The 27,795-nt window shown below is 40.4% G+C and overlaps 1 protein-coding gene across 14 annotated transcripts in view; it reads right to left on the bottom strand.

The window, feature by feature from the left end:
• Jarid2 (jumonji and AT-rich interaction domain containing 2) overlaps nt 1-27,795 on the bottom strand; it is a 193,096-nt gene that overhangs the window by 31,766 nt on the left and 133,535 nt on the right. For all 14 annotated transcript variants that reach the window (XM_076573248.1, XM_076573251.1, XM_076573244.1 and 11 more), the window contains 2 exons: nt 18,611-18,780; nt 7,856-8,032 (listed from right to left, as the gene is read on the bottom strand). In XM_076573248.1, the coding sequence (XP_076429363.1) occupies nt 7,856-8,009 (154 nt within the window). In that variant the 5' untranslated portion in view covers nt 8,010-8,032; nt 18,611-18,780. The remainder of the gene's footprint in view (nt 1-7,855; nt 8,033-18,610; nt 18,781-27,795) is intronic.

Genomic DNA, 27,795 nt, shown 5'->3' with positions numbered 1-27,795 from the left:
GCACAAAACCTAAACTAGGAATATAACACTCTTTTGCAAAGGAATCATGCCAGCAACCAGTTCTAACCTGTGGACTGCATGTCCCCCTGACCTAAAAAAGGAAGATCCTTCACCAGCACTGCCTGTATCTGAAAGGGAAAGGCACAACCCTCTGGTTCCAATGGAATAGACTTGGAGGACTTTCAACTACTAATCCTCCTTCCCAGGAAAAGGCTGGAAAGCAAAGACCTGGAACCAGAGCTGAGCTGTGCAATACTGGCTGCAGCGGGTGGTGAGGGAGGCCAGTGCCATCAATGCAGTTGAACAAAGCAGCTGCTCTGCAAATTGCAGCAGTGTGCCTGCTAAGGAGTATTTTAATAAGATGTCCCAGGAAAGAGGAATGAAACAAACTGTGATTTGCAAACAAAAGATGCTTTTCAAATGAATCTTGCTGTAATGATCCCGCTATTTTATAGAGCAATATACCCGAACAGCAAACACAACCAAAAAGTCACATCGTGTGTTAAATGGAGAGAAAAGGGGAGGGAATGATTGGGAAAAGACGAAGCAAAGGACAAGGTATAGTTTGTGCTTGACAGCTCATTAATTTTAAGTGTCGTGGGAACCTGCCAGTTTTATTCCTCCAAGTAATTATCTTTTGTCTTAATTTGTAAGATTTTCAAAAGAAAGGGATAGAAGGGAAAGGGAGGTTTAAAAAAAACAACACTTCACATTCTATGAGCATGAGACAGAAAGGCATCAATGTATAGAAGTTCACTACAAACTGTCCCCAATTAAAAGAAATAATTGGACAAGTTTCTTTAAGCATACATCACAGCAAGCCATATTAGGAAATGGTATTGTCCTCAGATACAAATAGCTTTACATAATGAACAGAGACTGATATATTGATTTGTATACACTTACTCTGAAAGTTAAATGCTCTATGGACAAGTGTTTTCACACCATAATAAACAAAATCTGTAAATCCTAAGCCTGATATTTTGATTGAAGGTCACTTCATTCTTGAAAGGGAAAGATTTCCTTCCAACTAGGAGTGAAAAAGACACAGGCGAGAGAAGTTTCTTTAGTAATGTTTTTTACCGCAATTATGTGAGAAGTGGAAAGCTACATTTCCATGGGGAAATTCACATTTAAAGCTCCCAGGAGTCCAACATGAATGGCACTGCCCATGAGCTCTGTCTACACATTGAATTCTGGGCAGGCTTAAGGCAACCTATGAAGGAGTATCTAAAACTCTCACATACTCTGGCTTACTAACACATCTGTGCCCGACAAACCAGCTGCCTGCCTCATTTGCCTTCTAATACTTGCTCAAGTATTTTGCATGAGTATACAGTGTGTTGTGTGTTCTTCAGAGAAAGATGCTATGCAAATAAATATAACATGGGTGATCTTGTTGAAAGTTGAAAGCTCTTGCTAAAATGGCAAAGATGCACATTTGATAAAAATCAATTCCTTTTAAAGAAAGCTGACAAAGCCAACAATCTGGTCTCTCACCCTGTCTTGCTTAATTACTCCTAATAAACAGGACAGATGCCAGAAGCAAGTAGTTACTAGGTAAACACAGTAATCAACAAAGAAGTCCCTGTTTGATAGAAGTTCCTCCACATTTTGAGACTATTCCCTGTCTCCTAAGAGCTGATGGGGATGACTGGAAACCCAGAAGCATGATTCAGAAAACTTTCCCTGCTCACAGGAAAACACCAGGCAAGCAGCAAAGACCTTCAAGACTGAAGAGACGCAACAAATGAACAAGAACACTGTCCCTGTCTGCTACCATCCCTACAAAATAGAGGGGAGGAGGCAGAGAAGGAATCATTGAGGAAAAAACTAAGAAGGGGTGTACTACAGACAAGAGAAGAGATCCACAAATTTCTGATATCAAGCCAGGCATTTAAATGTAAGCTTCATGTTATTACAAGCTATCCTGACTTGAGCAAGGCACAGACTCCATCAACTGGCTAGCATTAAAGCCTTGTTACTGTACAAACCCAGCACTTGCTTCCCTGGAGCCAGTTCAACTTTGAGCTTCTATTGTCTGAAAACAATGGGATGTCTGCCAACTGGTGCCAACATTTCAGGAGGATTTGACTGTAGCGTGTGGGTACTCTAACCTGGTTTGCCCTGAGCCAAAGCAGCTCAGTAACTCAGTAGAGCATCCAGGCTTAAGCAAGAACAGTAGGAAGGACAGTTCTAGAGTTCCTTTGTACATTCTGAGTGAGAGCCATCACTAAGCCAAACTCACCAGTCAGAAACTTCAACACTCCAAACACTTCAGCTAGCCCAAGCACCTTAATCAAGTTTTATTGGTTTGCTGTGTCTGCAAGAACAGACTGGGATTCTGCCTTACTGTAAAAGGAGAAAAATGTAGTGTGGTATACTTTGGTTTGAATTATCCTTCCTCACACAACAGACAAGGTCAAGCTATGTAGCTCTGACTAGCCAGGAACTTGCATCAATACTGCCCTAGCCTCTCAATGGCTTAAATTACAGGCATGAGGTAATTATGCCTATGTGCAAGAATTAAAGTATGGAATTTTTGAAGCTAACTGAATCTGCATGCTTCTCTGTGGAAAACCACAATTTGGTTGGGACTGTCCAAAGATCTAAAAATGGAAATACATTATGAGTAATGATGTAAAATAACTACAGAATTGGATATAGTTACCATTTAAACACACTTGTTACTAATGTAATCATTAACTCATGATATTAAATTTTAATGTGTCAGGACGAAGAAAAGATCATAAATCAAGATGGTTTGTCCCTGAAACACGGTTATCTGATCCTTTTTGCCCAAAATATAACACTGATAACATTATAATCCCTAGCCTGGACAGTTATTTCAAGGTGTCTACCCTCCCTCAACATACCAGAAGGAACATGGGGGAAGAACAGCTGGGCAAATGGAGAGCAAACGGACGCATTATTCACAGAAGGGGTGGAGCATTAACTTGTAAAGAATAGATGAATTTGCAATTTGGGGGTTTAGAAAACGCTGCATTCAAAAGACAGTATGTTCTGAAAGGGCAACCATATCTGAAGTAAATAATAAGAATTCTGGCTCACTTTGGAATTTCAATAAACAATCATAATACACTAGGAAAAAAGACCATGAAATATGGTGTGCACTCTATTGACAAGAGAGTAGAATGGTAAATGGAAATTATCATCTTCAGAATGAAAATACAAACCTAGGGGGAAAGGGGTTTGAAAATGCAGAGAAGAATCGTATTACTTCTCTCTCTTTCTCTCCCCTCTCCCCTCTCTCCCCTCTCCCCTCTCCCCTCTCCCCTCTCCCCTCTCTCCCCTCTCCCCTCTCTCCCCTCTCCCCTCTCCCCTCTCCCCTCTCCCCTCTCTCTCTCTCTCTCTCTCTCTCTCTCTCTCTCTCTCTCTCTCTCTCTCTCTCTCTCTCTGTGTGTGTGAGACAGAGAGAGAAAGGGGGGGCAGAAACCTAAGCAATTCTTATGAAGGAGATGTGTATGAGAGAATCAGGTGTTCAAGGTCAGCCTCAGCTAGGAAGCTCAAGGAAATTCCTAATAGTTACACTCAGTGGCAACTTTGTACAAGGAACTTCATGTCCATGATACCACTGGCTCTAGGGACGAAGGTTTGGCTCAAGCATTTTTGGATCAAGCTACAAGTTCAGGAGCCTAGGAAGTAAGATATTACAGAAAAGTTCTCAACACCATATCCAAGTAGGGTGAGTCTCAAAGCCCTGAGCTATACATATACACATACATGAACACATGACAAAGCCGCCCCCAATCACATGATGAGTTAATGACAGTGGCAAATAGGGTATATTCAACCAGGCAAAAACCCAAGAGACAGGATAGGTGGCATCTCTTTGAAGAAAATAATAAATACTCTAATTATTAGCCAAGTGGTGTATTAACAAACAGTGCCTCCAGTGTGTTGGGGTATTGGGGAGATAAGATTTCATTAATCTGCTGATCCTCCAAGATAAGTTCCAGCCTCACAATCCCTCTTTTTTGGGGGGGTGGGGGTGGGGGTGGGGGTAAAGGCCTTGCCTCAACAAGAAAGGCGTAACTGCCATGGGCTAGAAAGAGATATCTCATGGCCACCTTCAACAGAAGCAGCAAGACTCTGTCTGGCTCTGCTCCTCAAAACCCCTCCACCACTTCAGACAGGAAACTTGTGCAAATGATTGCTTTTTGGCCATCATACAACAAGCCCCCAGTGAGAATCCAAAAGCAATTAAATAATTCCAGCTGGGAGTCCAATGGCATGTTGTTTTAAGACTCCTGAGAAATATCCCTCTTCAGAAAAAAAGATGTACACAAAAAGAACACTAATCTTTGCTATTCCTTCCAATTTCTTTTAAAGGAAATAGAAAAAACAAACAAAACAAAAAACATTTGAATAATTTAATGAACTTTCACCAGTTACTCTGTAGAAGGTCACAAAGAGCTGCAAGTCATTCTAAATTCAATAAATCCTCATCTGCTCCAGTTATCTATTAGCAATAAAATAAACAAAAGAAAAAGCCAAACAACTGGAAACACTTTTCAATCTCTTAAAAAAAAAAATTCCCAATATAAACTTGCATGATACAAGTTCAGCATGCTTAGCAGTTAGATTATGTTATTATATTTCCAAATAGTACTTAAGTAGAAGCTCTACTGCAGGCATTATATGATATTCTGTATATGAAAGATTATTTTAGGCAAGCTATTGAAATGAAAGTCCCTGGAGTCACTATTTGTTACTGTAACATTCGGGCTGCAAACCAAGGTTAAAGAATCAAGTAATGCTGTTCAAATCATTCCAGATCATGTATTTTAATCAATAAATCCCTTTCAATCAGGCTCGTGCTACTTGTAAAGAAAATGGGGGGGAGGGGGAGCGCCTGTGCCCTGTTTTGGATCTTGTAGGATTTTAGTGCTCAGGTTCTTAATCTAAGAATGCCAACATGCTCAGGCCCAAGAAGATGGTGCAAAATGTGGTCTCAAAGAGGTTCTTTGCTCCTGCCACTTCCCTGGCACCATGAGAGCTAGTCTCCAACTACATTTCAACAAAAAAGTAAATCAGGTAATAGCACTGCCTATTTGGGCTCCAGACTTTTCAAAATAACGCAGTAAAAGTACACTGTTTTCTACACATTCATCTCCCTGCATCCCAGTGAGTTGACCTGTCCAAAGAGAACACAGATATTTCTGGGTTTCCTGACTTGTCTCGGCATTGCAGCACATAGAGAGCTGGATACCAATCTGACAAGAGAAGCCACAGAAGACTGTAAAACGCAGCTAGCTTGCTTACCCCAATTTGTCTCTTACTGAAGACTCAAAAAAAAAAAAAAAAAAAAAATCTGAGGAATCCTCTGGTCCACAGTAATGACAATTTCACCCAGCACTTCCTCGTAGAAAATCTAAGCAGGTGTACATTCACACTGAAGGTAAAGAAAGATCCAAAAACATGGAGATCATCTAATTCTGTATTTCAATTTCTTAGAAAATAAAACAGAAAATGAGGCACGCTTTTCACCCACAAACTATTCTGAATCTTGTGTATTCAGGCAGCATGAGAACAGACAGATTCTAACCAAAGGCACAGGTCATGTCTCACTTAAATGCACGCTCTAATAATGCAGAACCATTAACCCATTCAGTAGAGTAGCAAATCTAAGCGCTGGCCCCATGGCTGGGATACCAAAGAGGGCAGCCTAGGAAACAGTGCTATGTGAAGCTAATCAAATTTGGAGCTCTGCAGGTGTTCTCTCACAAGTAATAATAGCCTTGAACATCTCTCACAGCACAACAAACTTCAGGCCCAGTGACAGGCAATCAAGTACACAGAGGATTATTTTAACCAATCATGAACACAGACAGTATCATCAGGGTAAGAGAGTAAAGAAGAAATGTAGTTTAAGGAATAAATCAGATAGTAAGTAAGCAGTGTGCTTTTAAAAAAAAAAGAATATATATGTATTTCTAGCATATATAGACATACTGAAATGAAGAGGTAAGTATAATTTCATGTTTTGTTCCTATCAATTTACTCTCGATTCTCCAAACAAAAAAGAAAACTAACATTGCATTCTTTGGGTTGATGGTTCTGCATTATTAGAGCATTTGCTATCTTTCTCAAGATAGCAAACTCTGAAGTCTGTTCTCATTGTAACTCAGAATTTCATCCATGATGAGACAACTCCATCCTGCAGGATCAAGTGTGGCTGCTCTCTGTATTTCTACTGTCTATAAAGCAATGAGGCTGACTCAACAGGTAATAAACACCTTTGATCTCTACTAATTAACCCTCCTCCAATTCTTCCCTCTACTATCACTCCCCATCAGGTTCTTGCAAAGAGCCATGCTATTGCATATTTGGATATCCAGGTTTATATTTATCAATCACTTCTTTCCTGAGTAGAATAAGAATACTTCAATTAATTTTCCTCTTAAAACTAAACTCTGCTCATACTATAACTTTTCTAACTTGATGATTTCATCATACTTTCACATTTAAAATCATCAAGCTCCTTACTCTCTGGATTAAAATAATTCCTCCTACCCATCAGGGCATATGGAAGTCTTCTCACACTCAGTCTTACCTAAGAACCAAGTATATGTTCTTAGGTAAGAGGGCAGCAGGCTACCATCCCAGAAAGCAGGTAATACTCCATCACACATCCTGTTCATATCCTCTAAATTCGTCCATGCACTTGAACCTGAATGCCAAATGAAAGGCAGCTCTCAACAAGTTTCTGTGATCGGACCTAGAAGATGGATTAGTAGATTAAAAAAAAAAAAAAAACAAAAACCACTACTCCATGATACACTTCTGAAAGGCTGAGTGAGTTCACCCACTAGAATACACAGAAAGGTAGGAGAAATCTGATTTCAGCTCTCTTCTGACCTGCATTTATGTGTATTATAACAATAAATAAAAAATTTCAAAGACTACTGATAATTATAGCTACAGGTTAACCAACTTTTTTCCATCAACATTTAAATTTACGTACCATTTTGTATTCGATCCACATCTCTAATTAAAAGGCTGCATATTCAATGAATGTATGTATCTCTCTCTGTATGAACGCTTGCATACACAAACATATGAAAAAAATTACCAGTTTAGTGTGCTATCCGCAGAGTGTGTGTGTGTGTGTGTGTGTGTGTGTGTGTGTGTGTGTGTGTGATAATAAACTGTAAAATCTATGTCTACAAAACAAAACACCAGGACCAGTCCATACAGCTTACGTTTGCAGCATCCAGAAGCCATGTATCACCCGTTTGCATGGGTCCTCGTGCCCCTCCCCAATACAGAAGGTAGTGTTTTTCTCAAGGATGCTTAAGAATATGCAGGTGTATTTATCTCCTCCTAGCCTTTGGCCACTTAACTGTAATTCAATACTCAAGTCATTTCCTTGTATAAAATCCTCCATCAAGGCTACCTTAGTGATTTCAAAGCAAAATTCCAAAAAAGTTACTTCTAGTGAAAAATCGCTATAATAAATGTGCATTTTGAATGTCATAATAGTTTTCTACACTATACATACCTAAAGAAAAATCAAAATTAAAAAGTTGATCACAAAACTTTGCCCATGTTGTTGATCATAAGTATTCAATGTTCCCTCTTCTGGCCCATCATCTGTACTTCCCATGGCAATTATAATGATTTCCACATAGAAAAATCTTCATTTTTTTTTTTTTAATCTAGAATATTTTTGGGCTCTATTAAGTTTTTTTGTCCATAAAGAGTCTGGTACTTAAGTACCCTGAAGAAATCTGGCTGATACCTAGACTGACACCCTTCAAAATATTTACTGAACCCTCATCCAAAGTCTGGCTCATTGCTGCACTTTATACAGCCTCAATGGTAGACCTACCATGTCCATTGTGTACATGCTTATGGGTTTTTCCTTTCCTGGGGGTGGACTGGCACGAAGATGAAGCATTGTTGTTGGCTGTTTTGACATCTTCTGTCTCGTCATCTTCCTCTTCGACATCCTCCTCATCCTGAGAGCTCCCAAAATATACCATACTGCTGGGCAGCGCAGGAGAACCTGGTGGGATAAGACATGTAAATTATCAACACCAATCTTGAGTAATCCAAAGGAGAGGTTTACAAAGCTAGGACCCTAACTGCATGTTGATCACATCACTGCTAGCTGCTACTACTTTTAAATTATTTTCAAATATTCCTTAGGTAGTGTAACTCCATCTGCTTGCTTTAGCAATTTCAAGCAAAAGCCCCAGAAGGGAATAATACCATTCACCAAGCACAAGAAATTAAAATTTAGAATCTTATTTGCAATATTCCCATATTTCCCATAGAAAACAACAGTGAAGAATGAATTACACAAGAAAATGTGAGTGAAATGAAAACATTCACCCATATTGTTTGTTGGGAGATTGCTCTGTATTGTGCATTTATTTAACTTACAACTTTGGACATAAGAAAGAAAGAAGCAATCATCAATTGGGGGGGAAAGGGGAGGGGATTGGATTTTTTTCTTTTACAAGGTCACTCTCTTACCATCTTAATATAAGGGACAGGTACAGATTTCCACCAACATCCCAAGTACTTACAAACTACTATGAAGTTATAATAGGATATGGTACTATTAAAATAAATTCCTTGGACTAGAGAAATGGCTCAGCAATTAAGAGCACTTACTGCTCTTCAGAACATGGGTTCAATTCCCAGCACCCACGGGGAAGCCATAATTTTTCAGTATTTCCAGTTAAAGGGATTCGAGTTCCCTCTTCTGTCCTCCACAGGTATCAAGTGGTGCACAGACATATATGCAGGATGTATACATATGAATACACATAGAAATGAATAAAATAACTTCCATAAAACACAAATAAAAGTGTGGAGTTAAAAAACAAAGTGATCTAATCAAAGAGTGTTGACATTTTGCAATGAAAATAGAGCTGTTAATTAACCCCACAGGAGGGTCCCAGCCACATACAAGTACAGTATACTTCTTCCCTATAAAGCAAAGCCAATCTAGAGGGAGATAAATTACTGGCATACTGTCTGGGACCAGAAGGTATAAAAATGCTGAGATGCTAGGTGTGGTGGATCTCTGAATTCGGACCAGCCTGGTCTACAAAAAGAGTGCCAGGACAGCCATGTATCGAAATACAAAAACAAACAACAAAAGGCAGAGGTAACCCCCTTAGGTTCTTTCCCCATTAAACAGCACCAAGTACCAGAATGAGTAATTTTAAAGTTCTTCTTTTACACAGCTTTCCTAGGCATGCCCCAAAAGGAAATCTCCCACGGCTGCAAAGACAGTGCAATGGCCAAGAGCATTTGCTGTTCTTACAGACGGCCCAGGTTTGATTTCCAGCATACATGTGGTGGCTCACAACAGGGCTTAACTCCAGTTCTGAAGGATCTAATTCCCTCTTTTGGCCTCTAATGGTGCACAGACATACATGAAAATAAATCACTCATATACACACATAACAATAAACAAGAATTCCTGGCTAGCTTAGGAAAACACAAAAAGAATCATTAGATACATCCGCTTCCTATTTTCTTTGCTTGCAATCATTCCTAACAATCAATCGTCAAGAAACACAGGAGCTAGAGGAAAGATTCAAGGTAAGCACTGGAGTATATGAAACTATTTGGGGGTGGGGAGTCCCCTAGGGGCTCCAATTCAGTTCTCTGGATTAACTTTTGAAATAGTAACTACAAAATGATTTAATTTTGCAAACAAATGCCGATGATACAGGCCACAAAATGACACCAGTGTAAAGCCGCATGTAATGACAAAAGCTATTCTTGTTTTATTTTTTTCACCTTTGATCAGTGTAACTTAGAATCAGGTTCTTAATAAGAGGAAGGTTCTAGAACCTGAAATTAGCTTTGGAAAAATCATTTTGTCAAAAAAAAGAGCAAAGAGTGACATTAAACAGTAGAAAATCCCCAAATTGAAACTCTACACCAGGGTCTTTTGCAAGGATTGAGAGTTGGTAACTTGAGGCTATCAGTTTGTAACCAAAAGCAGGGACAAGATGTCCTGAGTGCACGCACTAGTCTTGAACCCACTCTCACTCTGTCAAGTACCCTTTCAAGTGCAACAATGCTCCTCCTTCCTTGAGTTGAGTCTGCCTTCAAGACAACTTCCTCAAATAGGATACTACCACCCTAGACCAACCTATTACTTGTTTAGTCGAAGGGACACTCAGGAATTACGAGCATATCACATAGAAATCAGACACAGACCTCTTAAATATGGGTGGGCCCTTGTATTTGTACATGTCACTAACCTCAATATCAGACTGACACAGGTAAGGAAAACTAACTTCAACAGTCTTGTGATGCATATTTTACCTCTGTTTTTATGGAGTATCCATCCAGGAATCTTGATTCATTCATTCAAATCCCGTTCATTTACTAGTTAACAGGCAGCCAAACTCACATCAGATCAGAAATGGAGAAGTCGCAATGCTGCCAAAACCAGTAAGAGCATATCTCTTACTCCATTCTATTATCCAGCTAATACCCAGAAAATAACTAAGTAACAACCTAAAATATCCATAGCCCTGAAGCTGTGTACTACAGAAAAGTATTCACTTCCTTACTGTCTATGTACAAGTCTGGTTCTCTAACTTACAGGTAAAAAGCTCAGAGGAGGAATCTACTAGAGTGAAAACAACATAGAGCAAGACAGGTTTCACAAACCCTCAAGACAGGCATGAGCTATGCCACTGGTGCTGCAGGAAACCAGTTCACAGTCTTCAGTCCAACAAGAAATAAGCACGTGTATTTCGACAAAGTCAATAAACAGATGAATATTTAGAATCCCTCAAGAGAAAAGGATGTTTCCCTTCCCCTGCCCCATCATAAACATCTTATAATAGCTCTGGGCACATAAAAATCAGCTTCATACCTTGAAATTTTACTAAGAAATTTCACTCCTCCAAATGTCAGATGGGTCAATCATTTGAAAACTCTAAGCTCACTGAAGGAGAGAGAGAGACAGAGACAGAGCCAGAGAGACAGAGAGAGAAAACACTAATAAGAGTGGTCTGGGATACAGGTGATTCCCAAGCACGAAAACACACAGTTTTTATTTAAAAAAACAAAAACAGAAACTTAATTCCTTGGTGGGATTCAAGGCCCTTGCAAAGAAAGCTACAGCCATAGCACTGGAACAGAGAGGCATTGACAGGGAGAGCCATTCTCCAGGTGGCCTCTTCTTGCTGTGATACAAGCAAGCCCTCTGTGTAAGAGGCTAACTAGTAAGAGGTGCTACTTTACCACTCAGAATCATGTCCACTCTCCTTCACAAACATTCAATGGAAATAATCAATGAAGGTGCATGTTTGAAGAGTGTGCATGTGGTTATAGAAATTGCTGATATTTTGGTTTCTTGTGGAGCAAGGAAATGGTTGCTATTCAATGATTATAAATAGTATTCTATTAAAATTACAAGCACAGTTTTTTTTTCTCCTGATTATTCAAGTGCATTAACAAACATGTAAAAATAAAAGAGGAGGAAGAGGAGGGAGGGAGGGATCAGATAGGAAGAATCAGAGTACAGAATGCATCTGTGCTTTGCAAAAGCTGTATTTCATTACTTTTCAGAATTAGCTGGCAATGTCTCCACAATATTTACTGAAGTGAAAACCAAATGTTTTCATCTGGACAAAAATCAAACTGTGGTATGTTACAACCACAACAGAAATCATTTTAATCCAAAGGCTTGCTTATTCTAATTTGGGCTTTGGTTTCTGTAAAGTGGGATTCTTCCCTGTACACAGACCATCCCTCCCTTGCCATTATCTTCCCTTCCCTCAACCAATTCTTAATCTTAACAAGCAAGCATAGCTCTGCTCTGTTATGGAAAGGCCCTAAAGGGCTTTTTTTTACACACAGCCATTGAGGTGGAGAGTAAAGGACTGGATTTTGACCCAATTAACAGGGGATGCCACTGAGTTGGCATTTCTCATGGTTCCACAAAACCAGAATCTATATACAGCAGGAATAGCTACTCCATGAATCCAATGATATTCATACCAGATTCTATTCCATACACTTCAGCATTTACAAATACATTGAAACTCATAAAGATAAAGGTCTCTTAAAAGAACATGAGGCAACTATCAGTGTTCAATCTCTAGTCCTTCCAGGTCAGCTTTTACAACTCTGGGGGGTGGACTTCTCCACAATCACTCATCTGCAAACATATTATGCCATATGCATATCTATCACATGCTATTGATGCTTATATTATTATATCCATCCTGATATTTTACATGATTTCTCTCCATTGGTAGCAATGCTGAACTGCTATCACCTCTAAAGGAAAAACAAACAACTGAAATGGTGTCGATAGAAAAGGCATTTGTCAGTCATAGGAGACACCAAGTGTGTGTATGTAATGTGCTAGGGGTAAAAGCTTTCTCCAAAAGAAAACCCATCCCTTAATAAGAAGAGAACCACCTGCCAATCATGCCATCCATAAAAAAGGGTCTCCATGGCACCCAGCTCTCAAGGAAGAAGCCCTGGTTCTGGAAGGCATTTATGTGGTGTGAACAGTATATTTAGCCAAAACTACTCTTATAACTGCTGTGAAATATTTCTTTACACTGTGTAAATATATGTCACTGTGACTGGTTTAATAATGAAGCTGACAGGGCAATAACTGAACAGAATAAAGTTAGGCAGGAGAGCCAGCCCAGGAGAATGCTTGGAGGAAGAAGAGTGGAGTCTGGAGTCACCAGGATATACAGAGGGAGCAACACATGCTAGAGGACAGGTAAAGCCACCAGCCACATAGCAATACATAGATTATAAGTTGAAAAAACTAGTTAGTAGAAAACCTGAGCTATTGGCCGAGCATTTGCAATTAATTTATTAGACTCTGAGTGACTTGAGAATGGCTGTGAGACAGGAAAACTCCACCTACGTCGGACCACACAAGTGCATGGTAATATATGCAATGGCACGCTAAACACCTCACAGGAAAATTCTAGTAGGTTACCGCTGGTATCATACATATCATACAACCCATAAATTATAAAATTGGTCTTTCAGCCTGAGGAGATGGCTCAGTAAATAAACATATATACTTGCTGCCTGAATTTGATCCCAGGACCCATGCTGGTAGAGAGCAAGAATCAAAACCCCACAAGTTGTTTTCTAATCTTAGTTTGAGAGCCAACTGGTACCCTGATTGAATGAATTTAATTTAAAAATAAAAGCTGTCATTCTTATATAAATGAGGGGATAGGCAATTATTTCTTATCTTCTTTCCCAAATAGGATGTAAACAAGCCAGGCTCTAGGAGTGTAGAAATTTAAAAAAAAGAAAAAAAAATTCCAAATAGCCCTGTTCAACCATCTGAGCATGTGCAGTGATGACTTCCTAGACTAAGGTCCCTCTTGGACACTGCCTTTAGTGCATCTTCACCCAGCTGTTGGCCAACTGATCCCTAATATAGCAAATTCCTTCTCTGGAAGCCTGCATTATACTGCAGAAAAACAGGGGATTCAGCATTCAGAGTAATGGGTACCATTTCCCTCACAAGATGACAGAGCACCTTCCAAACCTTTCCCAGTGGCCTCTGTACAGAGGTAGGGTTCAAATACAAACACAGATACAGAAATTAAGATGGAATGCGCTTCACAAAAGGGATCTTCCTCTCCAAAAACTACTCCAATTTCATTCAATAAAGTTCAATCACCAATAGCATTGGTGTGTAGGGGTGTGTGTGTGTGTGTGTGTGTGTGTGTGTGTGTGTGTGTGTGTGTGTGTGTGTGTGTGTGTTTTCCCTGTGGTGTCTCAATGTGAACAGAATAGACAAACCACACCACACAGTAGCTATGATGGTGTTCATTCAGCCTGAAGAGCTCCTAGCCACAAAACGATTATCATAAGCTGAGAAGTGAAAACAATGAAACTCCAATTTGCTAACATCCAGTTTCTATAGACCATCAAGCCTAAACTTGAAGCTATGATTTATGCAAAGCCCTTTCAGATTCCCAGAGACACTAAACAGTTTCCTGCATGCAGGGCAGAGGCAACAGGGACTTCAGAGCAACCCACCGTATGAAATCCATGCTAGCACTGAGAGAATTCCAAAGAAACACTAAGTGAGACACTGGGGAGAAAGACAGTATTATGGAACATACCACTGAAGCCAGGCCAGCCACCTGTCAGTGAGTTTGTTTTACCTTCCTGTTAGGGCAGACCTGGTCAGAGGCCAGTTGGCCTGAAGCCTGGCCAAACCTCAGGGTCAAGGTCATGAGACAATTATAAGGATTCATCCTTTTCTGATCAAGAACACCGAAGTTTCTGATTTCATCAGTACTAGCAGATAAACTATCCTAGCAAACAAATCACTATGTCAGCAAAAGGGAGACATTAGTAGAATATAGGCTCTCAGGCTAGAGTGACTTGGAGAAAGCAGAAGGCAGACAGAGTATCCACAGAAGCCAGCAAGGGAGGCAGAATTCCACTTTGATAGTTCTATGCTCAGAAACTGAGATGGAACACCTCACAAGAGAGAACTGAAAAAAACAATGTGTACCACTAAAACAACCTGTCTTCCTCTCCATAGACTATTTTCCCATTTTCCTCAATAAACTTTGCTATTAGCAACCACCATGCTCAATTGCAATTGGGTAATTAATTACTTTCTTGCAGGCAATGACCTCTCATTATGTTACCTTTAAATCACCCCAGACATTTGCACTAGCCCTTTTTACAATTCTCATCCTCAATACTCAAGGCCAGTGATACAACAATGTATACCTTGCAGGTAGGGACAGGCATTGTCTGCATATAAAACTCCACTGGTGAGCTTTCTATCTAGTGAGAATCCTTTTTAAACTACCCAGTTATCAATCTAATCCTCTGACTTCTCTGGCACCTCTGTAAACCTGGTGTAAAACAGCAAATAACTGTCCTTGGACAGCTGCCTCTCAGGCTTTTACTAGAACCCATTTCACACCCACTAGCTCTAGTTTAATCCTTAGCAACTACAACTACAGAAACCATAATACCCACTTTATACATGAGCAAACAGGCTAAATGGGGCATAAATCAACAATCCAGGACCCAAGTACTCTTAGAGGGAGAGCTGTGTATTGCCCCCTCGCAGGCCTCAGGCTGCTGTGGCCTGGGTCTGGTCGAGTCAGCCCCACCACTGGACTGTGGATACAATTCCCCTCCCATACCTCCAAAGACTCCATTCACTGGGCAGAGCTGGAGGCTGCACTGTGACAGCTATGGCCATAAGAATGAACTGTGTGCTGTGTATGTTTCATGAGTCCCCGTTGGGAACCCCCTCGTTTGCAATACCCCATAAAAAGAAAAATGTAAATAAGAGAATCATTTAACCTGCCATTGCTCTGCTGCATTAAGCTCTTTTTAAATCTCTTAATAATTATGGTCAGAACAAAGAGACAAAGACAGAACTCATTAAGAATAACGAGATCGGTGACAGGAAATACAGCAATGGTACTGAGTAGCTGCTCACAGCATACATATGAGGCTGAGGCTCTCTTCATCACATGTACCCTGGAAGATACTAATTATGCCTCTGGCAAGAAACATGTGCTCCCCTTCAAAGCAGCTATTTAGAGATAAATGCACAGCAGGTGAACATTTCAGGCCCTGCTTCAATGTTCATTCCACTCTGCTTCCTTCAGAAGTTCTAGGGTGTGGCATTAAGTAGGGGGAGCAAAAAGACCTGCTAGTTTGGCAGACAGTCTCATGGTGCACTGAAACTTACCAACCCAAATTACTAGGTGGTATGTACATTAACTACAGCAATCCTATACTGATAACATCTCCAGCCACAAGGTGTTTGTTTATACTAAAAGGAGAGAGGTTTTTGGCTCTAGTGTCATCATTGATGGTTAACAAATAAGGTTTAAAGAAATCTAATCATCGTCTTTCCTGTGGCCCAATCACTTAAGTCTCTTCAATATTCAAAACTATTAAGGGAAATACATGAAATCTGTAGAAATGACTCAAGTCTGTGGCCAAAAATATCCCTTCCATGCATTTGACTTATTGCAAGACTTCCCTATAAAAAACATTAACTTAAGAAATGTTGGGGGTTGGAGACATGGCTAGGTACTTCCTGTCCTCCCAGACCAATTTGGTTTCCACCACCCACATGACAGCTAACATGACCTGCAACTCCGTTTTAAGAGAATACACAAGGGAACCTGAGAGTGTGCCATAGCACACAGGTGCACACACACGCACAGAGGGAGGAGGATTGGGAATTTTTAATAAGATTTAAAAAAAAAAATAAGACCAATTTCTCTCCTACTGTCATTTTTCAAAAGGGAAGAAAAAGGAAGCAAACAAGCAGACTAAGAACAATAAAAAGGTTTCCAAAATGCTGACTGCCTCAAAAGGCAGTCTCATAGCTGTTGATCTCATAGATCCCATAGCTGTTGATAACAGACATATCACAATGGGAATCTGGAATTAGACAAATTCCATGACTTTCACAAAACTGAACACAGAAAGTATAGCTATCTTTCCAAAACAAATGGGAACACTTTCACGACCCATTAAAAAATTTAACAACTTTTGTAACTTGAAATTCAATTATTAAAGAAGCATTACAAGGGTCATCTACAAAGCCCCTATACACTTCAAAATACAAGCTTTCCATACCCAAAGCCATAACATTATAACAGTTGGGCCTACCAAGGATCCAGGACAGACAAAATACAACATATATCCTCTAGGGTTTATGCAGTAAAACAAGGAAAATTATGAGGGGGTCTAAACAAAGACTAACAAAAGACTAAGGTGGCTCATTTTTAATAGCTCGGATCTAAAGAAAACCTGTAAGAAAAATAGGAAAGGAGTATAATAAGAATCCACATGGTACACCAGCTAAGAAAAAGCAGCGTGTTTTGTTGTGTGGTTCTTTAAGTAGAGAATACACTCACGGGTCCAGGCTTCATTTATTTAGAACTTTGCTGAAAAGGTAACTGGATACATAAGAAAGCAATTCTCTTATGTCTGAATATTGAAATTTCAAGGCTATGTGCTTGGTAAATTTTCTCCAGGTATTATTACATACCCCGCCCCAAACTACCCAGAGTAGAGGGGATAGGATTTTTAAAACAATGCACATACAGAAAAACGTGGTACATACAGACACACAGTTTCTGCTCTACTTACTCACTCAGGCAGTCCTTGATTCTTGCCCATCTGCTCTCCATAGAATGCCATGTTAAAAGTGATTCTCCAGCAGCATACCAGTGACACTGTTTCTGTCTACTGGTTGCATGATTCTTGAAAAAGAATCTGCTGTCATTCTCCATACTAGGAATTGCTTTTACAGTTAGTTAGTAGTCAGTGTTGGTTCAAACTTGGAGATATAATTTGTCTTATGTTTTCTTGTTTGTTGGGCTTATATATATTATTACTATTTAGTCTTCAGATACCACTGCTTCTACAAAATAGATGCCATTATTTCATAAAAGTGTGTGTGTGTGTGTGTGTGTGTGTGTGTGTGTGTGTGTGTGTGTGTGTGTGTGTGTGTGTTTCCTCACTTGGAAACTTGAACACACATATGTTATTTGTGTGCTGGAAATTGCCTTTACCTCATTGAGAGTTTGCCTTTTCCAGTCTTGTTATTTTTAAAAACATTTCACTTTTGTGGGGTTCTGCCTGACCTGTCAAATAGTCCTGGATAGGGAGTGAGAATTGAGAAAAAAACTGCTAGGAAAAACAGAGACATGGAAGAAAATATATAGACACAGGATAGGTTTGGGAGGGCTCTGAGTTAATACCTCAGCAGCCCAGAATTTTTTTCACAGCTTTTTTTTATACCCAAAGCAAACAGGGCAAAAGACCGCTTACCATGGTTCAAGGAACATGCAAGCATAAACACCTCTTAAAAAACATCTAGTAACCACGCCTTTGGCCAATCATCTGTTATCAAGCCTTATGGAGCAAAGACAAGCTTGAACTCTCTGACCTTGAGTCAAGATGGAATCAAGCCACAAGCTGGAGTCACTGTGGCTCCCACAAACATTTTCCTAGCTGGTCGTGGTAGCTCATATCTGTAATCTCAGAACGGGAGGGGGGGGGGGGTATTTCTGAGACTTTGAGTCAGGTCTAGATAACATCATCAATTCCAGGTCAGTCAGACCTACATATTAAGACACTATCAAAAACACAAAAAGTAAGACTGAAGAAATGGTTCAGGGGTTAAGAACACTCTTGCAGAGAACCTGGGTTCAAGTCCCATCACCCAGATAGTAGCTTCCAACAATTTGTAACTCCAATCCCAGGGAACTCATAATTTCTGACTGCCTCAAACACTGCATATGTGTGGTGCACAGGCATGTGTGTGGGAGCAAAACACACACACACACAAACACAACATACACATAGAGAAAAATAAGCAAAAAACTGCCGGCCCGGGAATGGTGCCACCTATCTTTTAACTCCAGAATTTCTGAAGGTGGTGGCAGGCAGATCTCTATAAATTCAACGCCAGGCTCATATTCAAAGTCCAGCTAGGGTTACATAGTGAAAGTCTATCTTTAAAAAAGAACCAGAATGAGCCCTCAAATCAAACAGGGTAATGAGATATGAGAACAACACAGTGATGTCATCTGTCCTGCAAGCTTACCTCGAAGGCAGAGAAAGGTAAGAAAGTCTTCTGTCTTAGGCTTCCTTTTAGAGAGGTCAGAAATTTGAGTAGCTGGCGGGGGTAGCAAAGGCTCCACTGTCTTCACTGGAGTTGTGCTGGGACTGTTCGGCTGAGATTGAGCAAACTTCCTTTGTGCTTGCAGCCTGGGCCTGCAACAGCAAAAGAAAACTAAATTAGGCAGAGACTGGAGGACATGGTCCTATATGCAGCAATAAAGCCATGATAAAGAAGAAAGAAAAGATAATCTCTCAAACAAACTCTTGGGAATTAAGGCTCTACAGCTCTCTCATAAACCACAGCCTGCTTTACAGTGCAGTAAATATGTCTAAGGGGCTATTGTTTTATGTGTACGTATAAAGTGTGTGTACACTAGGAATGTATACAGTACAATGCTAGCAAGGACCCCATAGAGACTGCTTCAAACACAACAAGAAAAACATTGGATCACAAGGAATCAGTGGCTCTAATTACCCCAGGTCACACATTGAATAGCACCCTAGCTTTCCATCCACTATTTCACAAGTACACACACAATTTCCTTCCCTTACTGTCCACTGAGACCTAGTTCACATTTCTCTGTCTCAAATGAACTTGTGTAACTCACCTCTACCATCCTGAATTTAGTCATGGCTGGGGAACAGAGACCAGCTGCAGCATGAACTTTACCGGGCAGCAGTGGCCAGTGAGATGGCTCAGTGGGGGAAAGGTGCTTACTACCAAAGCTGATCCCCAAGACTCAGAACTACACATCCTCACTGGTATATAAAGGTGCATGAGTGTGTGCATACATGAATCAAAAGACTTTAAATTGTCCCAAGAACAGCTCCAGGCTAGTATTTCTACCTGGTGCTTAGGATAAATGATCAAAGCTCAGGTGTTTTGAGGGTTGTTAATAAGCTTCCTCTGGTTGTATAGAAAATCAGAGAGGAAAAAGAGTCAAGCCATGTAAGCAAAGGGTAGATAACACTCTAAGCCTGGTATTTTTGACAGAGAAGTGAAAAGAATGCTAACTTTTAAAAGGCACTGGGTTGTTTGTATCTCAAAAGTCACCTCAGAGATCTCAGCCATCCTAAAAAGTAACGCAGAAGACAAGACTTCCATAATTGTCCTCGAGGACCGGGAGGATACCACATTGCTGCCAGAGGTACACAATTCTTCATTCCTTTATTTAGGAGGCAGTTGGCAAGCATAACAGAATGAATGTTCTTAGGGGACTACTTGGATGTAGGAGACTGTCAGATGCAGATCCAGGAGGCAATAAGAAGGGAGGACCAAAGCTCTGTTCCAGGTGAAGAAAGGTCTGGTCAACCCACTGGAACTATATCCAAAAAAGATATTGGTTCTACCAAGAATTATCTAATATCCATGTGGTCACTACTAACCAGAAGTAACTGGGCCATGTGGCTGCTCATCACCACCAGCATCCAACAAGAGAGCCAGATAAAGTGTGGGTATGATTCTTCTGGTATCATGTGCCACACAACCAAAGACACAGTCTAATAGACCAAGAAAGAGGTTCCTGTCATGAACCACATGGGCTGACAGCCCTACAATTTAAAGTAGGCATCACCTGTACTTCTTGATAAAGCCACGTGAACTTCAGTGAAGAGACAGTATATTTCTCCCTTCCCCTCCCATTCCTGAAATTTGCATGCAACACACTGGGTCTCCAATTTCCCTTTTATTTGGCATTAGGTAGTACTACCAACAGCCAGGTGAAATTTGTTTCCCCTTGAGGCCAAGCATAATGCAAACCCAAAATCCTAACAGGAAGAAGACTGAGACAGACCAGTTCAAACAATGGAGGGAGGATAGGGAGATGGCTCAGTCAGTGTTTGCTGCACAAACATGAGGTGCTGTGGGATGATCTGTATGTCAAATTGCTCTGATTGGTCAATAAATAAAACACTGATGGGCCAGTGGCCAGGCAGGAAGTATAGGTGGGACTAACAGAGAGGAGAATTGAGAGAACAGGAAGGCAGAGGGAGTCACTGCCAGCCGCCGCCATGACAAGCAGCATGTGAAGATGCCGGTAAGCCACGAGTCACATGGCAAGGTATAGATTTATGAAAATGGATTAATTTAAGATATAAGAACAGTTAGTTAGCAAGAAGCCTGCCACGGCCATACAGTTTGTAAGCAATATAAATCTCTGTGTTTACTTGGTTGGGTCTGAGCGGCTGTGGCACTGGCGGGTGACAGAGATTTTGTCCTGACTGTGGGCAAGGCAGGAAAACTCTAGCTACAATGAGGACCTGAGTCTAAGCCAAAATATCCATGTAAAAAGGTGTATTGAGGGCTATGACTCCAGTCTATAATCCCAGTACTTGGGGAGGCAAAGACATAATAAGAATACCTGAGGCTCTCTCTTGTCTTCCCAGTCTAAGTCAGTGAGCACGCGCGCACACGCGCGCGCGCACACACACACACGCACACGCACACAAAATCTTTTAGAAAGTCTTTGAGGGTATTTTTTTTTTTTAATTTTAAAAATAAAATAAAATCAGCCAGGTGGTGGTGGCGCACACCTTTAATCCCAGCACTTGGGAGGCAGAGACAGGTGGGTCTCTATGAGTTTGAGGCTAGCCTGGTCTACAGAGTTCCAGGACAGGCTCCAAAGCTACACAAAGAAACCCTGTCTCGAAAAAACAAAACAAACAAACAAAAGTATTATAGCATTTTTTATGTGAATAAATATGTACTGAATTGGGGAAGCAGCTCTCAATGCTTCTTGGCCCTGCTTATGTTCAGATCCAAAGAACAGTAAATAAATAAATCAGCAACTATTATTTTGAAAGTTAACAAATTGAGAAAAGGCTCATAAATAAAATCCACGGGTGAGTACAAAAGGTACATATGGATTTCCTATCTCTTTCCTGTCCTTTCTCAAAGATAGATTTGAAAGCTTACTGGACAGTTTTCCATAAGGAGCCTCACATGAGTCCTCCTTTTAGGTTTCCTCAGCCATCTACAGTACATGATTACCTTACTCTCTATGTGTGACCATCTATTTCTAGGGCAATACACACTAGAGCAAAATAGCCAATCCTAAGTTGACTGAATTCCACTGAAACTTCTAATAGTCTCCAAACCAAAGTGTGTGCACACAATGAGGGAAAGGGAAACATACCATTCAGGCTAAGCAGAGCTGGTACCTTGTTAAGAGATGTGCATACCAAAACATTCATTAGTCAATTTTCCAATATTAAACTTGTAATCTGTTAAATCCAATTATTTAAATTACATCCCAACTCCAAGCAAAGGGTAAGGAAGGTACGAGGGAAGATCTGTTCAATCAAAAATGAGAAACAGCACCTGGCAAATACAAAATGACCAACGTGGCTCCTCTCTCTATGGGAGCTGACCCTGTCACATTGCCAACTTGCTGAAAGGCCTATTCAAATAGGAAAAAAAAAAAAAAATCCTGTGTTTCCATCCTCAAAATAATTACCCACTCTATTCTACCCAAGACATACACATACACTACAAACCTGGCAGCTGCTCAAAGAAACAAGAGTGCGCTAATGTGTGTGCATGAGAAATGTGGGGACAGGAGACATCATCTACCGGGCGGGGCAAGCTGCCCACCAAATTCAAATGCGACTGCAGTGGCGGGCAAAACACACAGGATAGCTATAAATGTCCTCTGTGGTATATAAACATATCCTCCTCACATGAACTCAGAGGCCAGCAAACACCATCTCACCCACACTGTGTAACATAGCCACCGATGATATTCCATCTCATCCCTGTTGCCAAAACTGAATCAGCAGTTAAGAATATAACACGATGACAGAGGAGAGGTCACTTGGCTACAGAAAAGGTTTTGCTGCACAGAAGTCTTTTTGCTTTGCAGTATGTCTTGAAATCTAGCCATACTGATTCACAGACTGAGGGGACATAAACACTTTACATATAAAGAGATGAAATCGTTTATGAAAAGCACAGGATATTAAATATTTGCAGCCTTTAACTTAATTAAATTATATAAAGGGCTATTCAGAATGAAAGGTTTACTATAGCTGGATTTGCCTTAGAGAACTTTCTGTTGGGAAATCCCCTCCCAATGACTCCTTAAGAGATTTGGCTTGGTCCAGCAGGCACCGGGAAAAGCTACAACTTGGGTTTGGCTCAAGTAACTTCATTTTTTAATCAATGTGAGCCTTGGTTTTCACAGGGTATTAAAAATAAATAAGCCAGGCACAGCAGCTCATGCCTATAATCCCAATATTAAGGAGCTGGTGCAGGACTGTGAACTTCAGAGCAGCCTGGGCTACCCTGTCTCAAAAAATATTAAAAAACAAAAACAACGAAATAAACGAACAGAAATAACAGAGTGATAGTTTAGGTTCTGTTTCTAAGCAAGGCCTCTCTCTCTCTTCAGTGAAAGAAGGGGTAGTTCCAGCTGCTCACTCACCAGTGCCAGGCGCCTCAATTGAGAGGTCAAACAACAAACCAGGGTCACAGAATACAGCGAGCATTCCAGAAAGCTGAGGAGTCAGAAAACAACGCACCTTTCAAGAAGGAAATCACAATTCCTAAACTTTTAAAGTAATGGTGATAATCCCAACATCCTCCTTGCAAGGACTGAGTAGTTCTACTTATAAACACCCAGCCTCCTCAGGCACACTATTATAAATACATAAGAGAGAGCAGAGAGGGGTCCTTCACTATTCTTACAAAGAAATTGAGAAAAGATGGTCAAAAGTTAGAAATTTAATACATAAGAGCTAGGACAACTTCAAGTTAAACATTTACTGGCACAAAAAAATCTCAGGCTAGGTGATAGCAGCAAGCAAAGTAATGAATCTTATAACCTGAAATGTCAAAGAACCAAGCCTGCCTAGAATCACAAATGTCACTCACAATGAAGAAAAAATTGTGACAGAGTTCTTTGGGGTTCTAGAAAGCAACTATGCCAAGGGAGAGGAATCACTATTAGCTGGCAAAGTAGCAACAAAGCCTTGTTTGTCGGTTACAATTGCCACAGGTCACTCAGTTTGTGTCAGTCTGTGTGTACCCTCTAGGCAAAGCTGCATATTCCACCAAACGAAAGTGCAGAACCTCCTCATCATGATCCAACTTTCAAAGGCAGCACTGACTTACAAGCATTCTTCTCAACAAAGCTAAAGATTTCATGAAAGTCCCAAGAGAATGAGCGAAACCTTAAGGGAAAAGAGAGCAAAACAGGGTAAGAGTCAAAAGAACAGCACATGGAAGGAAGGGTCTTTGGAGTTTAGACAGATCTGGCTAAAGAAACTCTTACTCTATTACGGGAGGTACAGGTGTTAGCAAATTATCCAAAGGACACTGTTTCAAAAGCCTAGCTGTGCCAGTTAAATGTTCATTTGCCTTTCTACTCACACTTGAGGTGGGATTGCCAATGTAGTTTTAAAAATATCATTTCAAAAACCCTAGCTAGTTTTTCAATTTAGGTTACTCAAAACCCAACTGCAAGCTGCCAAAAATCCCCTGGCAGCCATCTCCTGGCAAAGAGAATAGCTGGGAAGGAGAGGGAATGAATGACCTTGTGAGAATTATGTTTCCAGGGAAAAGAAAAGAGGAGGGGGAGAGGGGAGGGGAGGAGAGGGAGAGGAGAGGAGAAGGGAGGAGAGGGAAGAAGAGGGAAGGGGATACTATAGTCTACCACACAACTCAGTTCATTCATTCTTTTTTGTCAATAGAATCCTAAAAGCCTGAATGAAAACTCAATTGTACAGAAACTTCCCACATAAACATTCAAAATATTTAGAATATTTAGAATCTCACATTAGGTGAGATTCTAAAATCCAGTACAGGGCTGGGGTAGAACCAATGGTGAAACAGTACAGGAAGCCCTGGCCTCCAACTCAGCACTGCAAGTAACTGCAAAATGGAATTGCACACAGCACATCCAGATGATGTTGCTCACAACACTAACCAGCCCCACAGAAAGCAGAGCAGGCCAACACTTCTTTCATACTCTTCCTCTAAGTTCCCTTTAATAGAAAGTTGGTGTGTGTGTGTGTGTGTGTGTGTGTGTGTGTGTGTGTGTGTGTGTGTGTGTGTGTCTGTGTACATACACTTAAAGGAAAATAAAACACATCCCAGATATTTTCATTACCTACTGAAAATGTTGTAGGCTGGCATTTAAACTCTTTGCTAAAAAGGAAATCTAAATTATAACAAGCATTGCCTGACATTGGTCACTTTTTAGGACCTTCAATAACATCTGGTACCAGAAAAATGACCTAGGTGCTGTTTAAGGAAAGCAGGAACATGAACACAGAAATATCTTCTCCCACCAATTCCATTACAACTCAAGGTATCAGCTAGTATTGAAAACAATCGGGACTATCACATTAAGAACCTTTTCCTTTTATTCTACATGCATGTGTGTACATGTGAACACAGTGCCCATTAAGGCCAAAAAAGGTTATTAAATCCCCCAGCTGAAGTTGTCAGCTGCCATGTGGGTGCTGGGGATTGAACCAGGTTATACTGGAAAAGCAGTTAGTGCTGTCAACTGCTGAGTCATCTCTCCAGACTCTATAAGGGTTTTTAAATAAATAAATAAATAATAAATAAATAAATAAATAAATAAATAATAAATAAATAAATAAAACAGCCCACAGCTGAAATGCTGATATGCATGAAAGGAGGTGATTATACCACCAAAGGGGGGGGGGGGAGGATGTTACACAGTGCCAATAAATTTTAAGGAGTAATCCTAAAGAATTTATTTCGGGACTTTGATAGCAGTTGTTTAATAGAAAATTACAAAGGTTTATTGTTTATGCTAAGTAACTAGTTCCAAATACTAAAGTATCTAGGTACAAAATACCTAAGTAATCACCAAACAAATACTGTAGTTTTCTATTCTGTTACTTCCATGTAAAAAGATTCCTTACCGTTCACATGCCATCTCTTGCTACATTTGTAAAACAAGTCTGAATTGTATAACAAATGTCTCAAGATGAGAAGTGTGATTTTAATTGAAGAATCTGTCACAGCTCACTCATTCCAGTAATCCTCCTCAAACCCCTCATGATTTGGTTGGAGCACGGCACACGGCACATTCTCACACTAGGAAATGGGAGTTCTCCGTATACAGGAAACCCACCATCTCTAGTATGGAACCATGTCATTGGCACCTGGCACAACAATTCTAAGAGACATCAGTGCCATACGTATTTAAATAAAAATAAAAGGAAATGGCAGCATTTGGAAATGTAGTCAACATGGAAAGGTGATGTGAAAAATCACCTTCACTGCTGAGAATGGCCAAAATTTCAACAGCCTTTATTCTTGCTAAGGTTTAGGTTGTATACAGGTCAGAAAGCAAAAAACTTAACAGCACTGTCAGAAAAAACCAAACTGTGGAATGGGCTTTAGTGCAGGGCAGGGTTCAACTCAGGCACACTACTCACAATACTCTGTCTCCAGCTTCCAGGGCCAGTCTGACTTTACATTACAAGACTTTTATCTGATTCCATGTGTGTAAACTACAGTTGTGTCCCTGCAGCCCACGCCATGGTGACATTCCAAAATACCTAGTGGATGTCAGAAGCCAGGGATTATGCTAAACCTTATGAAAACTACAGTATTTTGTTTTCTCCTTGTACAACTTCAGCAAGGTCAGCATACTCGGTGTTTCTTTCCTTTAGTCAAGACTAATCACTGGCATATTCAAAACTGCCACACCATCACGCTCTACTACTGTGAGGCCATTCTAGGACAAAATGAGAATTACTACAACATAGGCCTTGGAGGTTACAACTGAGGTAACAGTAACTAACGCAGGTAGTATATATACATGGCTAAACTGGACAACGAACTGATACTAAGAGAAAAATGCTGAGAGCCCATACACGATATGGAATGGAAGCAGCATTTAAAACTCGTGAATGGCGTTAATTGTAGAATTTCCAGTATTTTGAGATCAGAAACAACTGACTCTATGGAAAGAAATATATAAAAAAAGACTACTACAGGCATAATAAAGGTCACATTTGTGGACAGCAGCAATATATTTGCAGAAAACAAGTACAGAACAACCATGCCAACCTTGGGTAGCCACAGCTTCACTGATGGGTCTGATAAGAATGTTTTCTGACTAAAACATCAGAAAAATAAAAAACTTCAGATGAAAACAAAATGACATTCTATGACACACAAATAGGGTGTCAAATATTATCTCAGCCATTGAACCATCAAGCTTCTAGTACAGATGTAGCTCAGCTGTTGAGATCATAATACCTTAAAGCTCATTTTCCAGAGTCCTGTCTCTGTGCTGAGACACTAAGGCAATAGGTCCACCAGGTTCATAAGGCCTTTAGCAAAGGCCAATCACAACAAACCTTATAGTGAGACTAGAGTGTAACAAAAACATAACAAGCCCTCCTCTTCACCAGTGAAGTCACTGATGCCATGTGCACAAACGCAGTTATAATTTCTAACCTTTATTAAAGAAACATCTGCAAAAGACCAAATTCCTAAGCAGGGATCAAGGTAAATAAACCACCCTTGTCTTCAGCAAGTTTGAAGAGCTGGGAAACTTTGTTCAGCCCACTTCTTATTACACCTTTACTTCAGCCTTGTGTGCAGACATGAAACAATAAAACCACAAAGCCAGTCTTCCTCTGTGCATCTTAAACTTCCAAGGAAGGCTACAGCCCCAAAGATACATACCTGAGGTCTCCTCAACAGAAGCCCAGTCATTTTGGCTCTGCTTAAATACTCTCAGAGAAAAGAAGACATCTTTGAGCCCAGCCTCAAACACAGTTTTAATGAGTTCTTCAAAATGATGAAAAACTTTTTGTGAAGCTTCCTATAAGCACTCACTGGACTATCCCTCAGCTCCTGCATTAGCACCAACCACCCCAAATCTGAAAAAACTATTACAATGAAGATGGAAAGCATACTATGGGGAAAATACGCTTTGTAACTATTTTCAAACTATTCTGCACAAGGCAGAAGGGAACGGATAGTATTTTTCCCAAGAAGCAGAGGGAGGAAGAAAGGCTACAAGTAGGAACCCAGATGAAGCAGGTGGTGAGAAAACCAAATACATTCCTCAACTGCCGGGGAAGTGACTGCACCCTTCTCTACCACCCAAGTCCCTGATTGACATTAAGTCCATTTTTTCTTACTGCTGGCCTTGGCAAAATTCTTCTGCCAGTAAA

This window comes from Peromyscus maniculatus, chromosome 5 (genome assembly GCF_049852395.1).
Source record: "Peromyscus maniculatus bairdii isolate BWxNUB_F1_BW_parent chromosome 5, HU_Pman_BW_mat_3.1, whole genome shotgun sequence".
Lineage (NCBI taxonomy): Eukaryota > Metazoa > Chordata > Mammalia > Rodentia > Cricetidae > Peromyscus > Peromyscus maniculatus.
Note: the sequence above shows the minus strand (reverse complement) of the source record. Positions and strands in the feature narration are given on the sequence as shown.